The sequence below is a fragment of the Oxyura jamaicensis genome, chromosome 5, assembly GCF_011077185.1.
Source record: "Oxyura jamaicensis isolate SHBP4307 breed ruddy duck chromosome 5, BPBGC_Ojam_1.0, whole genome shotgun sequence".
Taxonomy (NCBI): Eukaryota; Metazoa; Chordata; class Aves; order Anseriformes; family Anatidae; genus Oxyura; species Oxyura jamaicensis.
The window spans coordinates 23,893,977-23,921,240 of NC_048897.1; the positions used below are offsets into that span (position 1 = coordinate 23,893,977).

Consider the following 27,264-nt stretch of genomic DNA (forward strand, 5'->3'; position numbering starts at 1 on the left):
CACAGCAATGCTAGAAAATAAAATATACTTTCTCCCTGTGAGCTCATGAAAACAACCAGGAGAGAAGGCTGGCATATTAGATAATGTTATTGTTAGAAAAGAGGGTAATGGTTCTTGAACTAATTAGCTACCTATTGATACTACCTTAACATATTTGTTCCACTTGATACTCAGTAACTAACAAGCTAGGCTTCAAAGATGAAGGTTTTCTTTCTTTAGTCCATGGTTTCTGAATCGCTCTAATCAGAGTTCAAGTACTATTTGGAAAGCCTCTAGGTAAGTAATTTTCACTTTCTCTTTAAGGCAACTAGTTATTTAAAGACTAGTGTTCTTCACCAAATCACAATTATAGTTGATAACTGCGTGGATAAACTTCTCAGATTCATCGGCATGTAAATTAGGGCCAATCAAAGAGCTTATTAACAAATACAAATAAGATACTATTCTCTCCTTTCAAGTAAGCACAAATGGTGTCTTAGCTGTACTTTTTGAACTCTGCCCTGATGGAATCTGGCTATGAAGACTATGCAAACTCCTACAGACCTAGTTAATGTTCCACAATTCCACAGCCCTGTGAGAAAGGGACAATGGCAAGCCATGGAAGAGTGCATTACAAATTTCATTTTGCAAACAAGAAATTAGAATTTATCTCACAATGAGCAAACTAGTCAGAAAGGCCTGAGTTAAATACATAGAGCTGACCTTAGTAGAATTTCTCATCAAACTTTATATGGGAAAAAAAAAAAAAAAATCACTGATATGAAGTCTGCAAAAATGCGGATAGAGGAAAATCATCAAAAATGGCTCAGTAACTAAAGATATGGATGAGGGACATATGGAATTGCTGAAATATTCATTGCCATCTGACATCTGAGGGGAAAGGGTATCACTAAGAGCAGCAGAACCCTGTTCTGCCATGCCCAAGATACGTTTTTCATCCATTCATATAAATATCAGACTTTTCTTTCTAGAAGTAATATAGGCAACATCCAGCTAATAAAGGATTTAAACTTAGTTCATGGTGAGATTCTCTACACCACAACAGTGTGACTGGGGAAGCCACTCTCAAGTAAAATAGCATATGCATTTCCAGTGCATGTGTTGCATTGCATACTTTGCATATTATCTTCACATGACAACAGCATTAATAAACACTACACTTAAGAGACCACTAAATATAGTTGCACACACTACTTGATAAAGCCATTTTGCACAACATAAAGTTGTTTGCATGCTATATATTTACATTTTAGGAGTTGTAAAATAGCTATTTGCCACACTGCATCACTGTCAGTTGTGTCAGAAAAGAAGGATAAATATCACTGTTTTATTCCAATGACAGGTCAAATCAGACCACTCTAGCTTCCATAAACATGGGAAAAGGTAACAGCAAGGGAGTGTTTGCCATTCTTCTGTAGCTTGTAGATTTGACTTGAAACGTAGTGAAGCTCCCTCCTTTCACTGAATTTAATGAATTCTGAATCAGGCTTTTAATGGTCATGGAAAGTATGTATGTAATCATCTAATTACAAAACAATATGAGACTGCAATTCAATTAACAGTCACCCAGTAAAGAAACCAAGCTTGCAACTCTGAAAATGCCCAATGACATCTTTCCCTTTATTAGAGCTAAAAAACACTTGCTCTGGGAGGTCACAACCTCTGGTTGCTACTCTAAGCTTGTTTGTTTGTTTTCTCTCAGGGAAAAAGCACTTTACCTTTTCCACTTGCCACCTCAAACAAAATGTTGTGTCCACGGGGAAAAAAAAAAAAAAAAAAGCCATCACTTTTTTTTCAGCTTTTCTCCTTGAATTCCAACAGAGAGCAATGATAAGCCTTTTCCCTTTGCAACAAAAAGACTTTACTGACTAGCTAAAGTGAACAAAAAGAAACATGCTGTAAAATGTAACTGCTGGGAGCAGTTAAAAGGTTCCACACAGTTTGCCTTCCTTTTCTGAATACCCCATTTTGTAAAAAAGTACATTAAAACCAGGAGAGAAAAAAAATGAGCACATGAAAGGAGTTGTTATTCAAGGCTTGTTCTGCTTATTAACTGCATTACTGTGCATGCGTGCACATATATATCCACATGTACAGTTGTGCATGTGTTCAAATATTTATATATTTACATTACAATGTTAAAGTTCTATACTAGTTATGTATTACTTCAGATCTCGTGAGGTAGAATAATCTCAGTTATTGTTTTATTGTTAAATAATTGTGTATAATGTATCAAAAAGGAAGTGAGAACAATACTACCAATTAAGCAAGAGATCTAGAATATACCAATATACAGTAATCCCTGCTCAGAAAAGAGAGCAGCAGCCACTGCTGTAGCTGATCTATCAGGCAATGAAGTTTTCCCACTTCAGATTGCAGGCTGCCATCTGCTGGTGCTCTTACTCAAATTCATACTTTGTACGTCCTTAGAAAAAGGTTATTTGAAATACTGCCTTTTTTTCCACACTGATTTTTCACAAGCATATTTATTCTGGTATATTCTTTACCCTGATACCTCACGAACTTGCTCAGGCTGCATGTATATATACTGCAATTTCAAGGTGTGGTCCACCACCCACTCAAATACAAATTCAATTTGTGTCCACACAAGCTCATGCTCAAGCATTGGCTTGAGGTTGAGATGGAACACAACAGGTAGTTCAAGCTAAAGTAAATTTTATCTATGTATTTTACAAAGGTGGAAATCTTGGAGATATGGGAAAATCAGATTATATTTGTTATTTACACTTTGTAAAATAGACTGCTAAATTTGAGCCCCTTACTGATCTCTAAAAGGCTACTCATCTCACTGCCACTGATTGAGACATTCTCTATGCAACTAGATAATTAAACTGGAAATAGACTACTTCAATTTAAAAGGTTTTCTGACTTGAATATTAAAATAAATTAGATTTAGTTCAATAAATCTAAGGCCTAATCAATAACTTTAGACAAAGGTTGACAGCAAAACATACAAAAACAAATAAACGAACAAACAAACAAACTTCCCCAAATATAAATACCATGAAGACTGACCATGAAGTAGTCAAGTTTAAAATCTTTGGTATTAGGAGGAAAACTGCTGCAAAAAACTTCAACCCTGGGTATGGGGAGAACAGGCTTCAGGAGGCTCAGGGAACTAGTTAGCTCCTCCTCTTAGGAGGACTGGAACAGGCAATTCCAATATGTTGGAGGTAGGTGGGACAGAAAGTCAGCTAGGCTGAGCAGAGGTCTTCTTCTAGAGGTTAGGAGGAAAAAGAAAGTTTATGGCCACTTGAAGTAAGGTTGGGCAACATAGGAGGACTACAGAGATGCTCTTTGCCATTGTAGGGATAAAATTCATACAGCCAAGGCTCAATTAGAGTTGAAGCTGGCCAGTACAGTATGTATGGGACAATAAAAAATTGTTGTTTGTTTTTTAATATGTTAACAACAAAACGAGGACTAGAGAAAGTATTGGTCTGTTTTCTGATGAGGATGATCACCTCACAAATAGGGACATAGACATAGCAGAGACATTTAATGCCTTCTTCACCTCTGTCTTCAACACCAAGGATGGTCTCTGGGACCCCTGGAGCCCTGAGCTGGGGGACTGTGAATGCAGTAATGATAAACTCCCAGCCAATCCTGAACTTGTATGGGATTTGCTGCTCCATCTGGATGCACAGAAGTCTATGGGGCCCAACGCAGTTCATTCCAGGGTGCTCAATTGTTTTTCAACAGTCTTGGGAATCTGGAGAAGTTCTAGTCAACTGGAAGCTGGAAAATATTGTTCCAATTTTCAAGAAGGACAAGAAATAAGAGCCTGGTAACTACAGGCCTGTCAGTCTCACTTCAGTGCCTGGTAAAATTATAGGGATTAATCTGGGAGTTACTGAACACCTGAAAGACAATGAAGTCATTGGTCATAACCAGAACAGGTTCACAAGGGGGCAGCCTTGTTTAACTAACTTAATTTCCTTTTATGACAAGGTCACCCACTTAGTTGACTAAGGGAAGCCAGTTATGTAATCTTTTTTGATTTCAGGAAAGCTTTCAGTATGGAGAGCATCCTTCTGGACAAAATGTCCATCATACAGAAAAATACATATTTGTACTCGTATATGAATGAACAATTTGGTGATGGGTTGTGCTCAGAGTACATTGGTTTACATCAAGCTGGCAGTCAGTCACTGCTGAGGTTCCCCATGGCTCTATTTTAGGGCTTCTTCAACGTTTTCAGAAATGACATGGATGCAGGACCTGAAGGTATACTAAGTTTGCAGGTGACACTAAACTGGGAGGAGCTGTTGACTCCATCAAGGGTAGAGAGTCCTTGCAGAGAGTTCTTACTGAATTAGAGAGCTGGACAATCAGCAACAACATAAAGTTTAGTGAGAGTAAGTGCTGGAGTCTGCAGCTGGGAAGGGACAACCCTGGCTATATATACAGACTGGGGGACAAGAAGCTGGAGAGCAGCCCTGCAGAAAGGGATCTGAGGATTTTGGTTGAACGTATTCTCTGCTAATCAAACACTTATCTGTTTTCTAATAATATATTTATTATCAGTATTTTAAAGAGTGAGAAATAAAACAGGTGATTCAGTCCTTTAGGTGAATAGAGGACTATGTTTGCATAATAAAGTTGCGTTTCAGTTATAAAATTAAATTCTTTGTCCTATTGTATTATAACAGTTAAACACTACTATAAAATTTCAATTTTTTAGATGGAATGGGGACTGAGAAAACATATTTTTGTTTTGTTTTGTTCTACAAATCTGTAAATCTTGCTTGACCAGCACTCATAAGAATACGTCTGTTCTTCTGCCCTCCTTTTTCAATAAACTGAGCTATGTTTCTACCAACATAATGAACACTTGTATTTCTTATTTGGAATAATTACCAGTAACTAAGGATAAAACCTATATATAGATTTTTCATTTTGTCCATGGAAAGACATAAATAGGAACACAGATGTCACAGGTAAACTAGTTTAGTAAACTAGATTTTAGTGGGGTCACAAGTAGTGCAATTCTTAACAATAAAGTGTAACACTGACAAATGTGATATGATAGCAACAGAGATGTTCCACTGCTGATGTATTTTGCCTTTCTAGACACAAGTCTTCTCAGCATCAGTTTCCAAACATAAATGCAGCTGAGGTTTCTTAGTAATCTGCTTTATTAAACTACAGCCTATCAAATGGATTTTTTAGAAAAAGAGTCAAAGAAAATACAGAAAAAAAATAAGCTCCACTAAAGAGATTTTAAATACAGAAAGAACTAATACCACTGTATAACAAGGGACAAGAGCTTCTCTTAGTGATTTTGTGAAGCAAAAATTTTCATAATACCAATTATGAAAATTTTCTGGATCTATAATTAGCAAAGGAAGAAATCTCAGAGTTTAACAACCATACCATACTGGGTTGAACAAAGTTCAGGCTGCAATAAACCCATCATAATCCTGTTCAGCCTGTAAAATACAATTGTAATGTAGTGGAACAATGATTCTTAAAATCACTAATGACTTTATCAATCTATTTTACTAAAAAAGACATGAAAGAAGTTCTGTTATACAAATATTTCCACTGACTTTTAAAATGCTTTAGAAAATACAAGATTTATCTTGAGAAAGAAAATTTGAAAGAAAGATTTCAAGAAAAAAAAAAGGGAGTTGATAACCTATTTTTCAAGTAAAGCAGTAAATTTTGATCATGCAACTTGAAATTTACAAGTTATATTATGCAAATAAATTCTTCATGCATTTCACTTTTTCAAAAGCAGCTAATATGCTCCCTGAATTGCAAATTGTGGTAATGAATGATAAAATTGGAAATTCAGTGGGCCACCACCCACATCCTAGCATTGTGTAACAGATGAAAAATTTGTAAATGACAATAGTCCATGTCATTTACATCAAGTCACTCTACCAACAGCAAGTCATAACTGACCTTGTTTCATTTCAAGTTTTAAATGTGAAGATAAAAGTCTTATTAATGTTCATTTCTGGTTGATATTCAAGATGTGCTAAGCTAAAAAAAAAAAAAAAAAAAAAAAAAAACTATAGTGAGTACGGCAAGGAAAGGATCCAAGGGAAAGGTTTGGCCTCTTTTCATTCTGATTTAACTTTGATGATGCTCTATACATGATGAGGGCATCACTATCTCACAACCCATCAGCAGGTAATTCATAAGGAGGTCAAAGAAAGGAAAAGGCCATAGAATCATGAATAATTTAACAATTTCATCAATAAACAATTCTTCAGATAATAAAAAGCACTGAAAGAGCCATGTGGAGAAAGAGAAAGGGGAAAAAAAATGTTTTTGCCTCACACTGACACCATCATTCAAGCAAACTTTGGATTTGTGCACATACAGGATATTAGGTAAATAATTCCCCAATTTGCATCAACAACCATGATAGTCATGCATGGAAATATAGCCACTTGTAAATTTATACTTATATATTTTATTTTTGATCATCTTATGGTCAAATATTTTAATTTAATTTCAAGAAAAACTGTTATACCAAATAGATTTCCAGTAACACACTAATGTATATAATAATACTATGTAATGAATGCTATGACATAATATTCTATGTTTTCTTCTATGATAATACTAGGCAAAAACATCCTACATTACCTAGAGATATTTTAATTTAGTGCTTATATCTATAAACTCTTATTTTTAAACACCAGAGAAACTAATCATGAATAAAGAAATTAAAAGCAATGTTTTGTAAACTTTTTCTACCCTTTATGCATTGTGACTATGATTCATCTATTCCAAACAACCATTGCATTTGCTAGATCTGTCATCATCCTAGATATTAAACAGCTAGATAAGACAATCAAGGAGAGTAGGGATATAGACAAATGCTTTTCTCCATCAACTTATCTTAGTTGTGATACTCTGAATTGCCTTTCAATGGTAATTTTTTTCCAGCCCAAATATCATAAGTGTGACAAGCATAGGATTTTTTATAATGTAATGTGATATTACAAATGAAAAAAATTAGACAGCAGAACATAGCTAAACTTCCAGTCACTCTCTATCACATTGACTAAACATTCACCATAGGTTTGCAAGAACAGGGAATATACAGAAATAGAGTATATCATTGTTTTAAGTACTCAGAGTAAATAAAACACAATTATTTGAGAAAAAGCAATGACAACATTTTCACATTCATTTCAACAATACATAAATGAAAAAATCAGTTATAAATTTAAACCAACCTCTATAACTATTCTTTGATGTTCCTTTAATATGAATTAGATTATTTACTTTGAATCTATTCTGGATTATTCTCTATCTACAAATTATTGCACATACAGGGGATTAGGCAATTAAAGGCATATACCAGTATGTGTTAGGTCTATTGTTTGGTGAAGTTCCCCCTCCCCTTTTCCTCTGCTCTTCCTTACCTGCCAAGAAGTAAATTGTCAGCATTTTATATCTAAATCTAAACTAAAAATACACATATAATTTCCATACCTCTGGGACTGGGCATTAAAGAACCATTTGTGCCTTTAAAATCTTCTCACCACCTGAACCCACAGTACTGTTTACATTCTGAATGCAACCTTAAGAGTCCTTCTTTTTCTCTTTTCTGAGACAAAGACATCTGTTTTGCTTCATCCTTTTGCTGTCTTAACCATGTTATACCAGACTTGGAGGGTTTAATTTAGCACCTGGGTAGGGACTGTCAGTTTTTAAATTTTGTTCACACTGATTCGCACTTCAATCTCCATGTTTAGATGAGAGTCTATTCTTAAACCCACTCTCACAACTTAAAACAAAAAAAATATGATCTATTACTTATGCATTTTTACATGTCTCTTCAAGTTGACACTGTAACGTATTTAAGTGGAAGCAAATGACCTCAATTTTTTACTCTCAGAATGAATTACCTTCTCAAATTTCAGTTCCTGGAGTAGTTCTCATGCTCTGTAATGTGTACCTTGCACAATGTCTAGTGTGTGTGACAGGGAAATGGAAAGATATAAAGTAGAAACTGAGGCCTAGTGAGCAGTCACAGGCATTTGGTAGCCATTTTAGAAGGTTGGTAGCCAAACACTCCAGTCGTCATCTGGCCAGGGGGTTGTCTCTCTTATTCTGTCACCAATATGATTGAAGCCTCTTGCTTATTACTACTACTTCTCTGTTCTTCATTCACTGTACAACACGATCAGTTCTCTCTTTAACAAATAAAGATCAATCTATAACTCATAAAGATTAAATGTGGCATTCTATTCTCATAAATCCAGCTAGTTTGGGATTGAATCAAGGTAATTATATTATTTAGAAAAATTAAGTGTGTGTAAAATATATAAAAATAAAGACACATTTCTTTGCACGTTGGACTTTTTTAATTAGAAGTCTGAGAAATCTGTAAATAGAACTGATGTATTTTCATATGCAATCAATATGTTCTTGTATGCTGATTGCTTGTTTGTAGTCTTCTACAGCTTCTTTATTGAAACCCAGTTTAGCACGAATATCACCTCTAAGTCTATACATCACGGCATCATTAGGCTGAATTGACAATGCTGAAAAAACAAACAAACAAACAAAAGAAATAGAATATTTAGAATATTAGGCTTTTTTTTCTTTTTTTTTCTTTTTTTTTTTACACAGTCACATAATTATAAAGAGAAGCATGGTCCCAAAGTTGTTGTCAGTGTTCTATTTTTTCTCCAAACATGCTTTCACAAGAGAAAAGCATTACTTATATACTAATTACCTATATGCATTACCTATACTAATTTTACATGAAAAAGTAGGCAACTTTGTTATGCAATTTATTCTTCAGATTTTTTTATTATTATTTTTGATGCCATTTACGCATCCCATTTCAATTCTGCCCCATTAGCAGAATCTATGCTTTCCTCTATAATATGAGCAAAATCTCGGAAAAAAAAACTACCACCATCCATGGTGGACATGGCAAGGTACCCAATATCTTTCTCAGTTCCTCCGTTATGTAAGAAACTGATTTATTTAATTGCTGGAAAGCTTAATCTGATGTTTTAAAATTCTGTTTTAGAGAGAAAGTTAGTTGAAAAACAATCATCTCAGTGGTCCAGTCAATTTTCATTATCTTATAGCATGAAAATAATACCCATGAAACCCACTATGCAATTATTTTATTAATCATGAAAACAAAGATTATTTTGACAAATCTCAAAAATTAAAAGTAAACTAATTAAAAAAAAAAAATCTAAAGAGTTAATTTTTTCTGGAAAGATCACTACCTGTGCAATCAAATGTCTAATCAAAGTCGTATTACTAAGTTTTGTTCTACAAAATTATTAATACAAACTAAACATAATGTTAGTTCCTGGGAGAAAAAGTTGTCTGTGTATCCAGAGTTGCTGTATCTTGTGTTAGCAGCAAGAACAACAGAAGCAAAAAACATAGCTCAGCTGTTTTAAATCTGAACAGATTGTATTTTACTAGGATCAAGGCAAGAGTTTGATTAATCTCGTCTTATCCATGAACCATGTCTATTCCCAGTACAAAAGCTTATGCCAGCAAATACCATTTTAAAACTTCTACAATGAGCATACGCATTTTATTTCTTGCTTATATATGAAATAAGCTACATGAATGCCATTTTCATAGCACCTAGACTTCTCAATACACACATACACAAATTTAATTTTTCAAGACTTGGTAAGTATTGCATTTCCTCACAACTTCTTGCCACAATTTCATTTAGAATGTGGCTCTGTTCAGCTAATACGACACATTATACAGAACAGTTTTTCTTCTAATCTACATATTTTTAGTTCTAAGAATCAAAAAAAAAAAAAAGATTAGAATTAATTAGTATGTTTACTTTAACTTGCTCTTTTTAATCACATCATAATACCTTATCAAATTAGCTAGAAAATATGCTAGCAAAAATACACACATACTTGCTGAATTGTGAAATAAAACCAAGTAATTTATCATAATTACTAGTATGGTTCCAAGTGGCAGCCATAGCAGGTAATCAAGATTACCTGTTGAAATGTCTTTCTCAGCTTGTTCATATTGCTTTAATCCATTATAGAAATTTGCCCTGTTAAAATACACTGCTGCAGAGAATGGACAGAGGCAAATTGCCTTCTCAAAGTCTTCTCTTGCTTCTTCGAAATTTTTTAATATTGTATTTGTAATAGCACGATTCATAATAGCATATTCATTTCTTGGCTCGAGCTTTAATACCTTGGAATAATAGCAATAGGCCTAAAAAAGACATGAATTGGAGATAAAAAAAAAAAAAAACTGTTAAAATTTGAGGAATATTTACTCATGCTGTTTAACATTCTTTGTGCATAGTAAAGCACCCCTATGCTTATTCACTGCATTCATTTTTGCTGGGATAGAATTAATTTTTCTTCATAGTAGCCCATACAGTGCTATGTTTTGGATTTGTGATCAAAACAGTGTTAACAACACACCAACATTTTAGCTATTGGTGAACAGTATGTACACAGCATCAAGGCCTTTTCTGTTTCTCATGCTGACCTGCCAGCAAGTAGGCTGGGGGTACACAAAAAGCTGGGAGGTGACACAGCCAGAACAGTTGACCCCAGCTAACCAAAGGGGTCCAAGACGTTACATTATCAAGCTCAAACAACAAAAAGCTACAGAAGAGGAGGAGGACATTTGGAGTTATTGTGTCTGTCTGTCCTGAGTAACCATTATGCATGATGAAGTCCTGCTTTCCTGAAAATAGTTAAACATCTGCCTGCCAATGGGAAGTATTGAATGAATTCTTAATTTTGCATTGCATGTATACACAGCCTTTGCTTTACCTATTAAACTGTTTTTATCTCAACTCACAAGTTTTCTCACTTTTACCCTTTCAATTCTCTTCTCCATTCCACTTGGGGGGACTGAATGAGTGGCTACACAGAGTTTAGCTGCCTACCGGGGTTAACTGACAACATCCACAAACAGGTTAGTAACCACCCAGATAGACTTTTGAAAAAAAAAAAAAAAGAATACCTGTTTATGCTGAACTGTAATTATAGCACAGAAGAAATAAGTTATGCACTGAGGTCAATTTGAATTAACATAGAAAGTGATTTATAATGCAACACCTATTCTTGAACTTCTTTCTCTGTAAACATCCTCTGGAGACAGAGTAGAGAACCACTGATTTTTTTTCATAGGAAAGAGGAAGAATAGGTTGTGCAAGACCACTCATAGATGAACAATATCAGATGCAGTAAAAAGAAAAAAAAAAAAAAAGAGAGAGAGAGAGAGAGAGAGATTACATGATCACTGCAGAATCTACACGCGGAGTACTGACCTTAGAGTCTTAAGGAATTTATGACCCAGATCTAACTTATGCTCAAGAGCAACAGGGAATTTAACTCAAAGAAACAAACAAGAACATTAGATTGTTTTCTTACATCATCTATTTCTTGTGCTGTATGAAGTACAATCTCAGTTTAAAACTATATGCCAAGCTTATAGTGTACATGACGAATTCCTCATTATGTGAACTGCAAGCTAAAGTGTTTACAGATGTAATTCTAGGAGAGGATTAATTAAAGTAGATAAAACATGCTGAAGCATCCATACTGGTTCTGGGTGTCCACAGCTGCTGGACCATAAAGTTCCAATCAAAGTCTGAGCCTGTGTCCAGGAAGTGTGACAGGAAGCCAAAAGAAAAATCAGTGTGGCGGCCTTCTATCAGAGAGAAAAATAAATGGTCCTTCAAGCAGATTTCAAATTCTCTCACAAGAGGAGTTTCAGAATCCAACTCTTCTGTATTCAAAGATGCATATTGTATTTAAGCAGAAATATGTGATTAAAACCTTGAAGTTACTGTGGTAAGAGGTAGAAGATATGACTTCTTGATTAAAGTCCATCCGCACAAGATTCTTTTCATTTTCCTTCTAATGGTGTTATAGTGCATACAGGCAACTTATTTAATGTATGGGAATTAGGTTTGGTGAAGCTTACTTAACATCTGTGAAATTTTAGTACCACAATTCATTACAAACATTTGTGATTTATATCTTAGCTGTCATAAATATTAGTTTATTCATATAAATGCTAAAATATATAATAGAGGGCATTTACTTATTATTGATTAATACAGATTAATCTCCCATTAAAAGACCAGGAAATTCAGTGCAAGAAAGTTAAAGTGCATTTAAAGACAGATTTGTACCAATGGTATTCGAGTTAACGAATAAAAAATGTTCTGAAGACAGTGTAAAGACAGACTGAAGACTTACCTGTGAAAATTGATGATTATGGAAGTAAATATTCGCTGCACTGAAGTAAGCTAATGCATAGTTGGGGTCAACAGAAATTGCTTGTTGATAGTCCTTCATGGCACAGGATAGATACCCCATTAACTGGTTGATGACGCCCCGATTTGTTAGCAGCGGAGCAGTGGTAGTGAGCTGAAAAGAAATGCTAGATGCATTCTTATCCAGGGAAAATCCACATTTATACAGTAATTTATTCTGTTTGTCAATTATACATTTCTTTTTAAAATAAAATTTAAAAATGCACCTTCTGGCAATTGTTCTTGCACAGTAGTGACTGGCTTCATAAAAACAGCTTAATTTTAGTAAAATCACTTTAAGATAAGACCTACCTTTAATGCAGCATTTATATCCTGAAGTGCAGCAAAATTTTCACCCATCTGAAGACAGACCGAAGCTCGTCCATCATATGCAGCATAGCACTTTGGATCAATAACAATGGCAACTTTAAACTGGTTCCAAGCTCTCTGTAGCCTTCCACTGGCCTAAAATGAATTGCAGTACGTGCACAATAAGAAACTTAGGAAATGTCAAAAAAAAAAAAAAAAAAAAAAAACACTAATCTACTAATGACAAAACTACAGCAGAAAATAGAAGAACGCTTTTACTTACAAATGCAGTTAACTAAATTACACACACACACACAAAAAAAAATCAAATATCTTGTAGCAACTGTTTTAATTGCAAGTATTACCTTTTCTATATCATAGATTCACAGAATGTTTGAAGTTGGAAGGAATCTCTGAAAATCATCTAGACCAACCCCCCTTTTGAAAGCAGGGTCACCCACGACCATGTCTGAACTTCTCCAAAGATGAAGACTCAACAACTTCTATATGTAATCAGTTCCAATGATTGATCATCCTCACACTTTTCTAATTTTAAGTGGATTTTCCTTTATATCAATTAAAGCCTCCTGTCTTATCACTGGGCACCATTAAGAAAAGCCTGGCTCCATTTTCTTTGTGTTCCTCCATTAAGTACTTATACACATTGATAAAATCCCCCCTTACTTCTTCAGCCCTCACTGTGGCACAGTGTATACATTTTATCTAGTATACAGATTAATTAAGCAACAGTGAAAGACTAAACATCCAAATCAAAACACTTCTCCACTTGTGTGTATGTTTAAGTTCCAAAGGTACAATCAGGGTAAAGAAAAGGTACCTAGTGAGATTTAGGCCTCACAGAAATTAAGTACCTGCCACTATGTGAACATTCTGGGTTGCCTCCTGCAACATGAGATGTCCAGTTTCTACATAAGTCATATTCCTACCTACTCACCAACTTAGTCCTTCCTGTGCAAATAGACCTGACACAGGCCACTGACATTAGTCTCTCATATACATATACATTGGCAATATATATATATATATATACATTGGCAAAAAATAATTCCCAGCAAGATTCTTGACGATTCAAGACTTTTCAGACAATTTGATATAATAAATCACAGTAATTAAATCAGAGGAATTAGATAGAGAAGAAGAAAAACTGTCAAGTCATATCTTATATCCTTTTGCTAATACAGAAGTACATTTATGCAGTTAACCATTTTTCGGTGATCATTATTTGTCATTTTCCAAAGGATTTTAGTAGACTTTCTAACACTATTTTGGATAACTGGAACATATAAGATTGTTTTAAATTGATTATATATATACATATATATATATATCTAATATTTTGGTCACTTTTACATCTGTAAACAGCTTATACACACAGAACACGTCCATTCATAATGTTCATTTATCAGGTGCAAATAGAAGGCAAGGTTACTTGTTATGTCATTAATTGAGAGTAGATCTACAACAAGTTTCAGTAGAAATGTGAAAAGAAAATAATGGTCTATCCATTTATCTGAAAACAAAAAGCACACTAAGACATGTCTTAATATATGGATTGTTTTACATTTTGCATTATAAAAATACATGCATACAATATTAACTTTATTTTGTTTGATTAACCGTAGTACTGACAATGAATTTTGGTGCATTACCTGCAAGTTGTATCCTAAGCAAATTCTGGCTTTCGTACACATTGGATTCAGGTGAATTGCTTTCAGGAAATCTTTCTGTGCCAGTTTAAGACCAGCCTTGTGTCCATTTTCCATGTAAGCATTTCCTCGTCCAATATAGGCATCCACAGAAATGGGTTCTAGTTTGAGAACCTGGTTAAATGATCTCACAGCTGCTTCAAATTCATGAAGTCTAAAAATAGAGCTACTAGTGAATATTTGTTTATTGTTTAATAATCTGTTTATTGTTTAAAAATTATAAACAAGATCCTCTCCCCCATAATGCCTTCAGAACATAGTTCAATTCTGACTGAAAGGGACACTTTTTTTTCTTAAGTTTGGTTTCTATATGTGCTCCCTGATGGTTATTGTAACAGTGAATGACAGTCAAACTTCAGTTTAAATTCCTTGGCCTGAGGAAGAAAGCAGCAAAACTCTTATTTAAACTCTGCTGACCAAAGATTTCACCTTTTCACCATTTGTACTCAGCAGATTCTAATACAGACTTTATCTGAGTCATTCAGGCTGTCCAAATGTCATGGCCAAACATATTTTTTAGCAATCTCCTCAGGCACACCTGTTTCAGTCATAAATCATCTACCTCTAATATAAGCCTTCTCTCTGTTTCTCCTCATGCCAGTTCTTGAACTTATCCAGACTATGTTACACTTGCAGGGTAAAAAGAGCTGATACTCAGGCTACTAAGGACCGTTCTGGTCAAAGAGTAGGCTAAATGTGGAGTTCCATCCTTAGATAAAATTTGATGCATGCAGAGTATACTGAGTATAAACAGAATGCCTGAAATACATCAATGATTACTAATAGACATCTTTACATACAAAGCAAAAATTTCAGCATGTCAAAATACAAACTTGTTTTACCAAGACAATACTGAAAGAGATTCTTTGACTGTAAGCTACCTGTTATGAGTCCACCTGATTTCTTTAATGAAGGAGAAAAGATTAATCTAACAAGTGATTTTAAGGTTTGTAAATCAAATGCTTTTTTCAAGCAAAATGCATGTTGCAAAATAAATTAGGGCTTCATCCCAATCCTGTTAATAGGATCCCAAATGCATCTTAAAACAGGTCATACTAGCTCAGTTTTACTGTTAACAGTAACTCCTTTTGACAGGTAAATATAAACATGAAGACCAAAATCTTATACCCAGTTCTTAGAAGCAGGACTCAGCATTACTGTGCTAGTTCTACATCATTCAGACACTGTGAAAATTGGAGGCAGCTGTGCTTTAACTACAAGCATAGTAACACAAGCAGTTGTGATACTACAATCCTGAATATGTCCACCTCCAAGCTACCTCAACAGAAATCAGATTATGGAGTGATACACAACAGCGTAACTTTAGAATAAAATAGATTAGACTAGACTAATAGGCAGAGAGAGCTATTAAAATTCCCTTTTTATCACAGGTTATGTTTGTGTGAAATGGGAGCTAATGACTCCAAGTGTCACTATGATGAGTACACTAAAAATACTAACGCACATCTTATTTCTTCCAACTTGTATCTGTTTTAACAGATATACTTTAATCTTTCAAAATAAATCTCATCTTGATGAAACAACACTTTAGAACTTCAAAATAAAAAATTCAGTCAAGACTGACCATTGAGGTTTTTTGCCTTACCTTAAAGGACAAGGTGTCAATTTAAGCAGAAATCACATACTGACTAATTCTGAACAAACCAACACAACTTACAGCTACTTCACATTCCATCTAAGGGTGTGGAATAACATCTGTTTCTCTTTCATCGTTCTTTGTTCTTCAGTCCTTCTCTTGATTCAGTTTTATCATCCTAGTATTTCCTTCTGATGCTGCCATGAACACACGGTTGCTTGATACCACAAGATTTTCATATCAGTTTTTTGTTTTGTTTTGTTTTGTTTTGTTTTGTTTTACCACTTTCTCCTCCCCGAGTTCTCAGTGTGCTCAAAATAAAAGGGGATATATAGTTCAGGAATTATTAATTTTTCTACTCTGCATCAAACAAAACTACCTCTTACCTATGATAACAGATTCCAATAGCTTCAAAGATCTTGCTATCATCTGGACTAAGCAATGCTGCTTCTTTAAAGTCCTGAAATGAACAGACATTAAACAATGCAAATTTACATTTTTTCACTTCACCTAAAACTGAGATTTTAGCTATACATCTTTATGCTTCTAAAGGAAAAGGGAGATAATTCTTCACAGAGACGATATATTTTCAAAGAGGCAACATATCAGAAAGGGAGACGGTCCCAGAGTAACGATGCAATCTTGATGCGAGTATAATCGTCCTCCTTTATTGCATGTTCTAACAGAGTATATATAGGCAACTAACTATAGCATGCGCCGACAACAACTTATCATTGGTCTAGCTTCTCTGTGCACTCATCTCTAGCTTGTTTCCTCATTATCTCAGGGACGTGGGAAACAGCACAAAGCCACCTGCGAATTCCTTTCCCATTGCAAAAGATGTATTTAATTGTTTTCATACTTCATGTGACAGACTTTGATAGAATAAAATCTCTAAAGTTATGTGGTATCATGGTGTTTCTCACAAAGTTTGAGGTAACATTTCCAGACAAAAAAATAAAACTGTTCAGAAAGTTACTGATCGATTTTAATAGAAACATCTCTTATTAAATACATAAATATTGAAAATATATTTTGTTATATGCAATTTCAATATAACTCACCCAGTAATAAAATTATTTATTTTTATTACTTTTAAAGATGTAGCAAACCAAACTCGTATTTGCATTACAAGACTCTATTCACAATGTTCCAATGAAAGACATGCTGAGATTTTTATAATAAATCACTTTTTCAGAGCTTTTAATTTTTGCTTTTTACTAAAATTCAGAACATTGTCAAAATGCTTGTGGTTTTGATTTATGTGGTTCAACTGTAAAGTACACTTGATTTTTAAAAGGTGCTTGATTTTTAAAAGTGCTTTAAGGCCTTCTTCGTTGGAAAGCAATCAGTACGCAATAGGAATGGTTTAGCTGATACATCCACTGAATCACAACTCAGAAAGCATTTTCTATATGTTCAGATTTTAAAAATAAAACAACATGGAAGATTTTAGTACTGTTGAATGTACAAAAGTGGCAAAATACTTTCATAATACTTTCATGATGTACAGACGTATATATATCAGTATTTTATTAAAATAAAACCTCTCCTTTTGTAAACACATGACATAAAATTATAGATCTGCTTCTAAAAAAACAATGAGAGGCACTGTTCCAATCCACTAAAGCCTTTCAATGAATTTCCAGGGAAGCTAATGTGATTCTTCATACGTGCAGGTTGAAGTATACACCATGGTCTATGCACCATGGTCTAAGGCAGGATCAAATTTCCAAGGACCAGGTTTAATTTACTTAAACCAAATATGCTACCCTCACAGGTCACCTCACACTTCACAGAATCAACTGGAAAAAAAAAAAACCAGACACCTCTTTACAGCAATTCAGATCTTATACAGACTGAACTGTAACTTTTCCTCTTACTCACAGTGCACCCAATTCAGGAATACATTCACTTTGAGTAGAGCTTAAATAATTACATTATTTCAGCAAGCAGTATACATGTATTACACATACTTGCAATTAAACGTTAACAGAATGGATACACAAGGAGGTCTCTAGCACATTTATGATCTTTTTTTTTTTCTTTCTTTCTTAAATTAGCTATTACATAATTTTGTGTCTGTTGTTCGATTACTATTCTGTAAATTAGTCTTAACTATTGTCCTGGTTTTGGCTGGGATAGAGTTAGCTCATATGGTGCAGCATTTGGAGTTTAGGATGAGAATGCTGATGATACAGGATGATTTAGACATTGCAGAGCAGTGTTCATGCAGAGCCAAGGACTTTCCAGCCTCTCACTGGTAGCACCCTGCCAGCAGGCAGGCTGGAGGTGCACCAGGAGCTGGGAGGGGACAGAGCCAGGACAACTGACCCAGACTGGCCACAGTGATAAGCAATAAAACTCAAAAAAAGGGGGGCTGCTGCTGTTAGGGGAGTGTCTGGGCATCGGTTGGCTGGCGGTAAGCAATTGCATTGTCCATGACTTGTTCTGTACATTCTTTTATCATTATCTTTTTTCCCCTTTTCCTTTTTTATCCTGTTGAACTGTCTTTATCTCAACCCATAAGCTTTACCTTTTTCTGTTTCTCTACCCCATCCCACTCTGAGGCAGTGAGCAAATGGCTGTGTGGTGCTTAGCTGTCTGCCAAGTTAAACCACATCTATAAACCATTCAAATTACTTGTTTGCTCAGCCTGCTGGTTCTGTCCTATTTCACAGTGTCCATTCACTGGCCTTACATACCAGTTTGTATCATCTCAGTATCTTTTCTGAACTAATCTGATCAATTGCATCTTAAAGCACAAGAGACCAATAATACAATCTTCCTATTTAACTTACTTCTACACAAGCTCTACAAACTCTGAAGAGTTTTGGCATGCACTTCCAGTAGGGCATTTTTGGGTTACTGAAATGGGATTCATAATCATTCTTCAATTTATATTTTTAGAATGTCTATGTTCACATTGTTGCTATCATGTAATGAAGATACCATTGTTTATAGTCCACAAGGGAGGCAATGAATGAAGCAGCAACTATTCTTGGAAAAAAAAAAAAAAAATACAAAAAAAAAATACACTCTTTAAAAACAAGGAGAAAAAAAAAAAAAAAAAAACTTTTAGAAAACTTGGAAACTATTTACAATTTGAAACTAAAAGCCCATATGTTTGAAAGAGTGGTTTAATGCTTAGATTTCTGCTATACCAGATGGAGTCCCAATGAACAAGAGTCCTCTGCATTGTAGGTGTCAGAAACACATTTTTTTTCTTACAGTTAAGAAAATGAACTTTAGCTCTGACCCTGCCTGCCCTTTCAAGAAAAATGGTCATTTATACACACACACACAGAGGAAGAGGACAAGCTCACTCAATTAATCAGAACCCTCAATTTACTTCAGATTCTGCAATGAATTAGTACTCACTTGGACCCAACATAAATGATTTAAATGATTAAAAAAGAAAAGGAGGAAAAGTCAGGTTCTTGTTTATTACATTTTGTAAAATTTCCATGCCTGCCCCTTGAAGCATAAAATTGTAAAAGGCACTTCTAGCCATTTTATTTGCTTCAGACTGGTATGAGCTGTTGAGCAAAGGAGAAGAGGACACCGTTTCAGGAAAATATAAACGCTGGCAAATTGGTCTCTACATCATCAGTGGCTTACAAATAAGAAAAAAAAAAATCAAAATTTGCCTTAAACAAAAAAGGATTTTGTACCTCACATGCATTAGCATAATCACCAACTTCCATGTAGAGTAGTCCACGATTAATTAACACTTTCAAAATTATTTCCTTGCTCAATTCATGCAGAATAAGAATTCCATAGTCTTTCAAAGCCTAAAAACATAGAAGGCATTTTAGAAAATAATTCATACAGAGACAGACACAAGCACTGACTTCAGTGTGGCTACTCCAATGTTTCACTGTTTGCAGACTGAACTTAACTGTATTTGGAGACTTCTATAATTACATGGATACCTAATCTCAGAGTACAAAAGCAAAGATAATACAAATTAAACAGATGCATTACGTTCAACAGTCAAAATTAAGTTATTTTGTTATTACATAAATTACAGTTGGAAATAAATCTTAATTGTTTCTGCTCATAAAATTTGTCCATATTCTTTCCTTTTAAAAAAAAAAAAAAAAAAAAAAAAAAAAAAAAAAAACAGTTCTGAATGCATTATTCATGGCTTAGTACCAAGGTAAGATACTTTTAAAATTAAGTATTTTCAAATACAATTTATTGTTATTGAAAAGTCTAAGCACTACTTGTATTAACTAAATTTTTGTGTAAATTTTGTAAAAAAGTAAATAGTGGTATGTTTGCATAGATTGAGGAAGCCTTGGTTCCCAAATTTATCAAAACTGAACAATATTTCAGCAACAATGCTTTATCTTTTTCTTTTTTTTTCACATGAAGAATTAGCTCATATAGTTTACTTAGGAATAACTGGATAATTTACATCTAGATATGTAGATATTTTACAAAAAAAAAAAAGGGGGGGGGTTCTTGACAGCAATATTCCATATACTAGCCTCTTAAGGGAAGTTCTATTCCTTGTCTCTTCTAAATTGGGGGAAGGCATTTGAAAGTGTTTTACAGAAACCAACCCAGTTCTTGCCAGACCCAGTAAATTTCTTCTGTCAATGGGTTATTACATTTTTTCTACAACTTCCCTCATACTTTAATTAAAAAGTGATAGTAAAGAATGAATTTTATAATAACCTATTATGAAGGAACTAGAAATTTCACATCTTAAGTGAAAGTCACACCTTCAATGCCCCTGTTTTTTTTACTTTACCCTCTGAATCATTTTTGGCCGTTTAACCTTTATGAAACAAATGGCCTTTGCCCAAGGTCAGTTTAACTTGAGACATCAAAATGATAGTTCAGCACGATCATGTTTCCAGTCTCGAGCTGCATTGTGCCTTTTTGTGTCCTGTTGTGCTTTTTCTTTACAGCAAAAATAGAAAGCAGAAACACAGGTAGTGGCAGTTCACAGGTTAATCATCAGAATTATAAGAACATCCAGAAAAACAAGGTTGTGATGAGGGTAGGGTGTCATCCAAATTTTATATGGTCCTTTTCTGGATATAGCCATTATATTTTCAAAGGTATATCAAATGTAATTAAAATTATAAGGACCAAAAATTATTTTTTTAAACAATTTATTGAAGAGCATTGTCATACAAGGAGACATTGCAAGAGATCAGAAATTTTGACTAATTGTCAAAGACAGGTTACTAGCTAATATGAACAACTGAGTGATCACATGATGTTGCAAAAATATATATATCATACCTTTCCGAAGTTCTTTATTTGGTGATAACAGATTGCTCTGTTATAGTATGCCAAAATGCAGGTTTTATTGAGGTCAATAGTTTTTGAGAGATCTTCAATAGCAGCTTTAAATGTCTAGATATGAAAAAACACTATGTATAAATTATAATTCACAATTCACAGCATTATATATTCCTCCTCAAATAACAGCCTTTTAGAAAACTTGATTTTACATTTACATTATTTTCTTTACATTATAGTTTCTTCATTAGTACTTGAAGGTATCGAATCAATTCACTATGGACTAGTCACTGCAGTACTTGCTGCAGAAGGAACAATTCTTCAGAAGCTCTATTTTGCCAACAACTGGACAACCAAACATTTTTGATGTTTGTTTAGATGATATACATATGCTGCAATCAACCTTTAATTTTACTAGCCTGATTTGTTTCTTAGCCTAACCTAGATGGTATCTTTGATGGAGTTTTGGTACTTATGTCTATTAAGTAAGATTCTATCCTGCAGAACTGAAGAGGAGAATATGCAGGTAGATCACAGAAGCATACAATGGTTGGAGTTGGAGGGGACTTTAAAGATCAGACTTTAAAGATCATCTAATGCTCAGTAGCTTGTCCAATCCATCATAAAAGTTAAAGTTCCACAGAACAATCAGAGTGGCTTCAAAGGACAAAAGTATGATAGTAAATTGAAATTCCTTGCTTCCATCAACAACACTGGTTTCCAAAGTTTTTATCATTGTTTTACCAATACAAAGTGGCAAGTAAGATACATTGTTTTAAGGGAGAATGCAGAAGTACAACAGAATGCAGAAGTACAACAATAAAAGAGATACCCACCTTATTCTGATATTTCAAAGTTCCTCGGTAAAAATAAGCTCTCGCACTGTTAGGAAGAATTTTGATTGCCTCATTACAATTCATAATTGCCTTAGAGTATCTGCCTTTACTTCCATAGTAAGCGGCACGACTCATGTATGCCTGCAGAGATGAACACAGAATGATGATGTGGCATAATGCTAAAAAAATAAGCTGGTTATTTAAGACAAGGGTAAAATAAAAGAAACAAGCTCTATAAAAACATACACCTTTTGAAGCATGTCATTTCTTTTATTTAATCCTTGCATTGTTCTTACTTGCAGATTACAAGGCAATACAACCCTAAATGCAGAACCTGCTATTCTTTGAACCCATCCTAAAACACCCCTCAGAAACAAATTATGGGGAGTCTTTATATATTACCTGGAAGTGTGATGGACAAAGGGCAAGTGTTCGATTGAAATCTCGGATGCACTTAGCTTGTCCGAGCTGCATTCTACATAGCCCTCGCTGATAAAAAGCATCAGGGTAACGTGTATGTAGTCTGATAGCCATATTAAAAGAATCACGGGCCTGAAAGAATGACATATCATCTGGATTAAATATGGTCTGTTTGTACAGCTGTAAACATAGGCTATTAAACAACTGATTAATTGTACAGCAAGGTATAATCTATTTATGCAGTTGAAATCCAACATGTATCTGCAATGGTTTTGATTGCTTTCATCTATTTGCAGCTACTTAAAATGCCCCAGTAATGCAATCATAACCGTGAGGAGGTACAATCTAACTTGCTTAATAATCTCATTTCTTCATTGGTTTACCCAAGCATATGGTTTGTCAGAGCTGAAACAGTGAAGTTATTTCTTGCAACAGACTAACATGGTTAGCATGCAACTCCTTTAAAATCCATCCAGATATTTTTTCCCCACACAATTCACATGAATGTACAAAATCACGAGCTTTTCCTAGATCTACAGCTGTAATATCAGATGTGCACTGATATAGAAAGTCACTTTTTGCAATTGTCATGTATTATTACATTAGATATTTCAGACAACTTTAACAGCCTTCTTCCAAAAGAAGAATTGTCACTTATGACAATTGGGGTTGGAGGCAGACAAGGCAAGCAATTGTTACCCTGCCACGTGAAAATCTGCTTTTAAATATTTCTAGTTTCAGTCTTGAGCCTTTTAGCAAATCAGCAACTGACACATATTTGCTAAAATATCAATATCAAAAACATTTGCATGAACCCACACTAAGCGGGCCACAAAGCTCACTGATAGACTTTTCATAGAATCATAAAATGGCCTGGGTTGAAAAGGACCTTAAAGATCATCTAGTTTCAACCCCCCTGCTCTGGGCAGGGTTGCCAAACACTAGAGCAGGCTGCCCAGAGCCACATCCACCCTGGCCTTGAATGCCTCCATGGGTGGGGTGTCCAAATTTTAATGTTTTTAACACAGAAATCCCTAATCAGAAGTATTGATTTTATTGAAATAACGCAAATATAATTTCCTTAAGTAAGGCAGTGTCCTAGATAAGTGCCAAATAGAACCATCTAGAGGGGTGTTTTGAGCTACAGTAATATAGAAAACAGTTTAAAAAAATATAGGCAACTCCATAATTATTACAAAAATCTAGGAATTCCCTTGTCCAAGTTTAGTACTAATTGACTAAGCCACTGAGATGCTGCCAAGTACCTGTCTATAAGGTCTCTGAAAATATGTATAAAGAGTAAGAAATTAATGTAGTTTTTATAACAACACAGTCTAATGTACATTGTGAGATAAAAAGAAAACTGCTAAAGCAGTGGAGGCTGTTGAAAATATTGAAATCATTAGTTTGGTTATTGTTTACAGGCAGTGGAGTCAAAGGCTAACACATTGTATATAATTAATACCAACCTGTAATAAATTTGTTTGCTCCATATAACACAGGCCCATAAGAAAATACATTTCAGCAGCCTCAAATGCATTATGTAGGATTTTTGCTGAGGTCATCTGAAGCTCTATAGCTCGTTTAAAACTTTCTACAGCATCCTGCAATAGAGATAATACTAATAGTTACAAAGCACTTAACTGAAATCTGCAAGACTCGTCAGTCATTTTCAATTATTTTTAAAAGGTTTTTAGTCTTTGAAATGTTAAGGTAAAAATGACTACTAGAGTGTTACTTGCTGCTGCTGCATTTAGACATTCTCTTGATCTCTGAACTGTTCATATAAATGACTGACTAGAAAAATGGACACATTTTTGAGCTCGATTTATATAACAAAGTAGCTATTGTACATGATCTAAGAGTAGAAATGAAATGTATGTTATTTAGGAGCATAATCAAATATTTATTGATTTTCCTTGAAAGGTTACTTTTTTTTCCCTCTCTTCTCAGGAAGAAAACATACCTTTTGATGGGGTATGATGATGAAGTACTTGCTGCAGGTTTATTTATGTAAATAATAATAATAATAACAAACAGTTATGTAAAATATATATTTATTCCATGGACAACTTGCATAAACTTATTACTGATAAAGACATATAACAAAATCCTGAATTTAAGAAACTTAGGTGAACAACCTCTCAGAATACTGTCCAGATCTATGAGACATGGTAAGAATTTATGCTTTTTTAATAATTCTTTGTCCTAAAGGAGAGAATAAGGAAAACAACCAGGAAATTAAGATCAGTTCGAGATAAACTATTCCTTTGCCTTTAAGGATTATGAAGGGACAATAGCTGAAAGTGTAAATATCAAGAATAGTAAAAGAATTATAACATTTTAATTGAAATTTTTTTTTAAAAAGTGTTTGTTCAGAAAAATCCGCCTGAAAAACCAGTAGCTATATGGGTGTCTGTAGATACTGTGGCTGCCTACCTAAATTGTCATTAATGTAGTGGATGTTTTAGACAAAACAGATCTACATTTACTGCCATTTTAAAATCCTTTTATTCTATTCCTACAGTTAAAAAAATACTCTTTCAAGGCTGTAGATATCAGAACTCACACATGATTCTAAAGGCACAGCTGATTCTTGGAGCAGTATAACCTGAAGTCTGATTGTTTTCCTATATAAGGAGATTTATGCAATACCTTTCCAAAAGGGGTGGCAGTTCTCACCTCTGGGAGCAGTACTCTGAGAAATCAGGGAAGGACTGTAATAAACATCCTCTTCACCATGACAATTGAAATGGCTTAAATCGGATGATACTAATAATTGCTGTCTTTGACTTAGCATTCTTTTATAGACAGCAGAACTATTAATGTTGTGTTATGGCTTGAAATGAACAAAACACACAAGCCTAACAAAAAAAAAAAAAAAAAAAAAAGTTGAGTGAGCCAAGAGGTTTTATCTGGTACAAGCCCAGGGAGCAGGAGTATAATTTCTGCACAGCGTACACCTGATGTTCATCTTAAAAGATGCTGCAAAAATGAAGCTATAAGGAAACAGAAAGATCATTCGTGTCAAATACAGAACTCAATGGATAAGGTAGATTCAATGTTTTCTTGATCTACCTGTTGCTTCCTGCTGTTGTGTTTAGGGAAAAAGGACTCTGTACATCTTGTATAAATAAATAGGACTGTATAAGAAGAAATAGCCTATCCATACTGCCAATTTCAACAACTCTGCAGGCATCAAGCATTGGCTAACTTCAGGAGTCAGAAGAGTGATAGCATTGGTTAAATTCTATGAGATGTGAATATTCACAAAGTTGAGAATACACCTGTAACTATATATTGTATATTAATTCACATACATTAAATTTTTGTACAACATTTTATTAGACACAAAATGCCAGACATAATTGCTTTATTTCACAAGAAGCAAAATTATGACATAAAATCAACCTTAACCTATATAACTGAATCTATAAATTTTTCAAATAAAATGTGTTAAAATTAAAATTGCCTAATTTATGCTGAACTAGTAGTGCTGCTGTTGTTGAAAAATTTCTCCCAGATCTTCATAAAATCTAAGCACTGAAGTACTACAAAGATTTATTATTACACTAGGAGATTTTATAAAATATTAAAAGAATTAAGAAAAAACATTGTCTTGTTTGGCATACATATATAAATATATATAATGTAAACATTTCTAACCTTTGTTTTCTCAGCTTTCATTTGTATTTTTCCTAGAAGAACAAACATTGAAGGCTCAGGCTGAGTTGCTGTAGCTTTGCATAAGCTCTCTATGGCTTTATTGTGATTTTGACAAAATGACTGAATGAGTGCTTGCTGAACAGGCTGAGAGTTAAAGGATTCTGGAAGAAAACAACCATGAAAAGTGATCATCTCTTCTACTTCAACATAGATTTCTACAGTATAAGATACCTCTAAATTATATGTAAACTTCAAAATGCTATTCAAATATTTTAAGTTTTAAAGCTTGTTTTTATCAGCCATAAATACAGAAACAAGCTCAATTCCATATAAAAGTCTGAACTTGAACAGGTAATTATCCATGAGTGTAGTTCAATGGCTAAATACCCATAAACATTTACCTTCCTTGCCCCACATCTAAGGATATGTTATGTGGGATTATCACCATATGTTTGCTTTGCTTTTATATGGTTATACCTTATGTACCCACTCTTGGTCACTGCCAGAGACAGGAAATTCAGCTCATGCGGTATAGATATCCATATGAACTCAAAACAGCTTCACGATGCACTGAACACTGCTGTTTTATGCCAAGCACATAACAAGGAACTACTGTACTGCAACATTTTTACTGCTCAAATGTGTTGGGAAGGTTCAGTTCTAGAGATATCTGATATTTTGTTAAGGACTATATAAGCACAGAACAGAATCCCTACTCATTTTTCCTTTAAAGCAGAAGTTACCAATGTTGAAAGGAAGAAATAAAAAAAAATAATATTAAAAAAAAAAAAGAACTCAAAAGATATAGAAAATTTAAAAAACACAGGTCATAGTCAGGCAATAATGTATACCATTATTATATTTAAATATCCTATATTTTAGCTGATCTATGGTAATTAACCTGTTTGTGTGCTTGTGTGCCTGAACTTAAAAAGAAAAAACAATTCCTTGCTTACAGACCCTTGCCATGATTCACAACCATGTAGGCAAATAGACATTTACCTTCATCTATTTCTGCAAGTTGGTGAATACACAAACTTGCCAGCTCATATTTCTTCAACTCCATTAAATACTGTCCCCTGTAAGGAAATATTCATTGGATGCAATTAATAAAATAAATAAAACTATTTTCAAGTATTTCTTGCAAACTGCAAATGCTCCTGC

The 27,264-nt window shown here is 34.2% G+C and overlaps 1 protein-coding gene across 9 annotated transcripts in view; it reads right to left on the reverse strand.

Moving 5' to 3' along the window:
- Positions 1-4,854: 4,854 nt before the first annotated feature.
- Positions 4,855-27,264, reverse strand: part of TTC6 (tetratricopeptide repeat domain 6) — a 75,020-nt gene continuing 52,610 nt past the window's right edge. For 8 of the 9 annotated variants that reach the window (XM_035328346.1, XM_035328347.1, XM_035328348.1 and 5 more), the window contains 13 exons: positions 27,103-27,179; positions 26,101-26,261; positions 23,904-24,038; positions 22,417-22,566; positions 22,015-22,155; positions 21,179-21,292; positions 19,591-19,710; positions 16,303-16,376; positions 14,263-14,473; positions 12,596-12,748; positions 12,228-12,398; positions 9,993-10,218; positions 4,855-8,534 (listed from right to left, as the gene is read on the reverse strand). In XM_035328346.1, coding sequence (XP_035184237.1) covers positions 8,398-8,534; positions 9,993-10,218; positions 12,228-12,398; positions 12,596-12,748; positions 14,263-14,473; positions 16,303-16,376; positions 19,591-19,710; positions 21,179-21,292; positions 22,015-22,155; positions 22,417-22,566; positions 23,904-24,038; positions 26,101-26,261; positions 27,103-27,179 — 1,870 coding nt within the window. In that variant the 3' untranslated portion in view covers positions 4,855-8,397. Of the gene's footprint in view, positions 8,535-9,992; positions 10,219-12,227; positions 12,399-12,595; positions 12,749-14,262; positions 14,474-16,302; positions 16,377-19,590; positions 19,711-21,178; positions 21,293-22,014; positions 22,156-22,416; positions 22,567-23,903; positions 24,039-26,100; positions 26,262-27,102; positions 27,180-27,264 lie in introns of those variants that run through there. The other variant, XR_004751402.1, reaches the window with a different exon arrangement.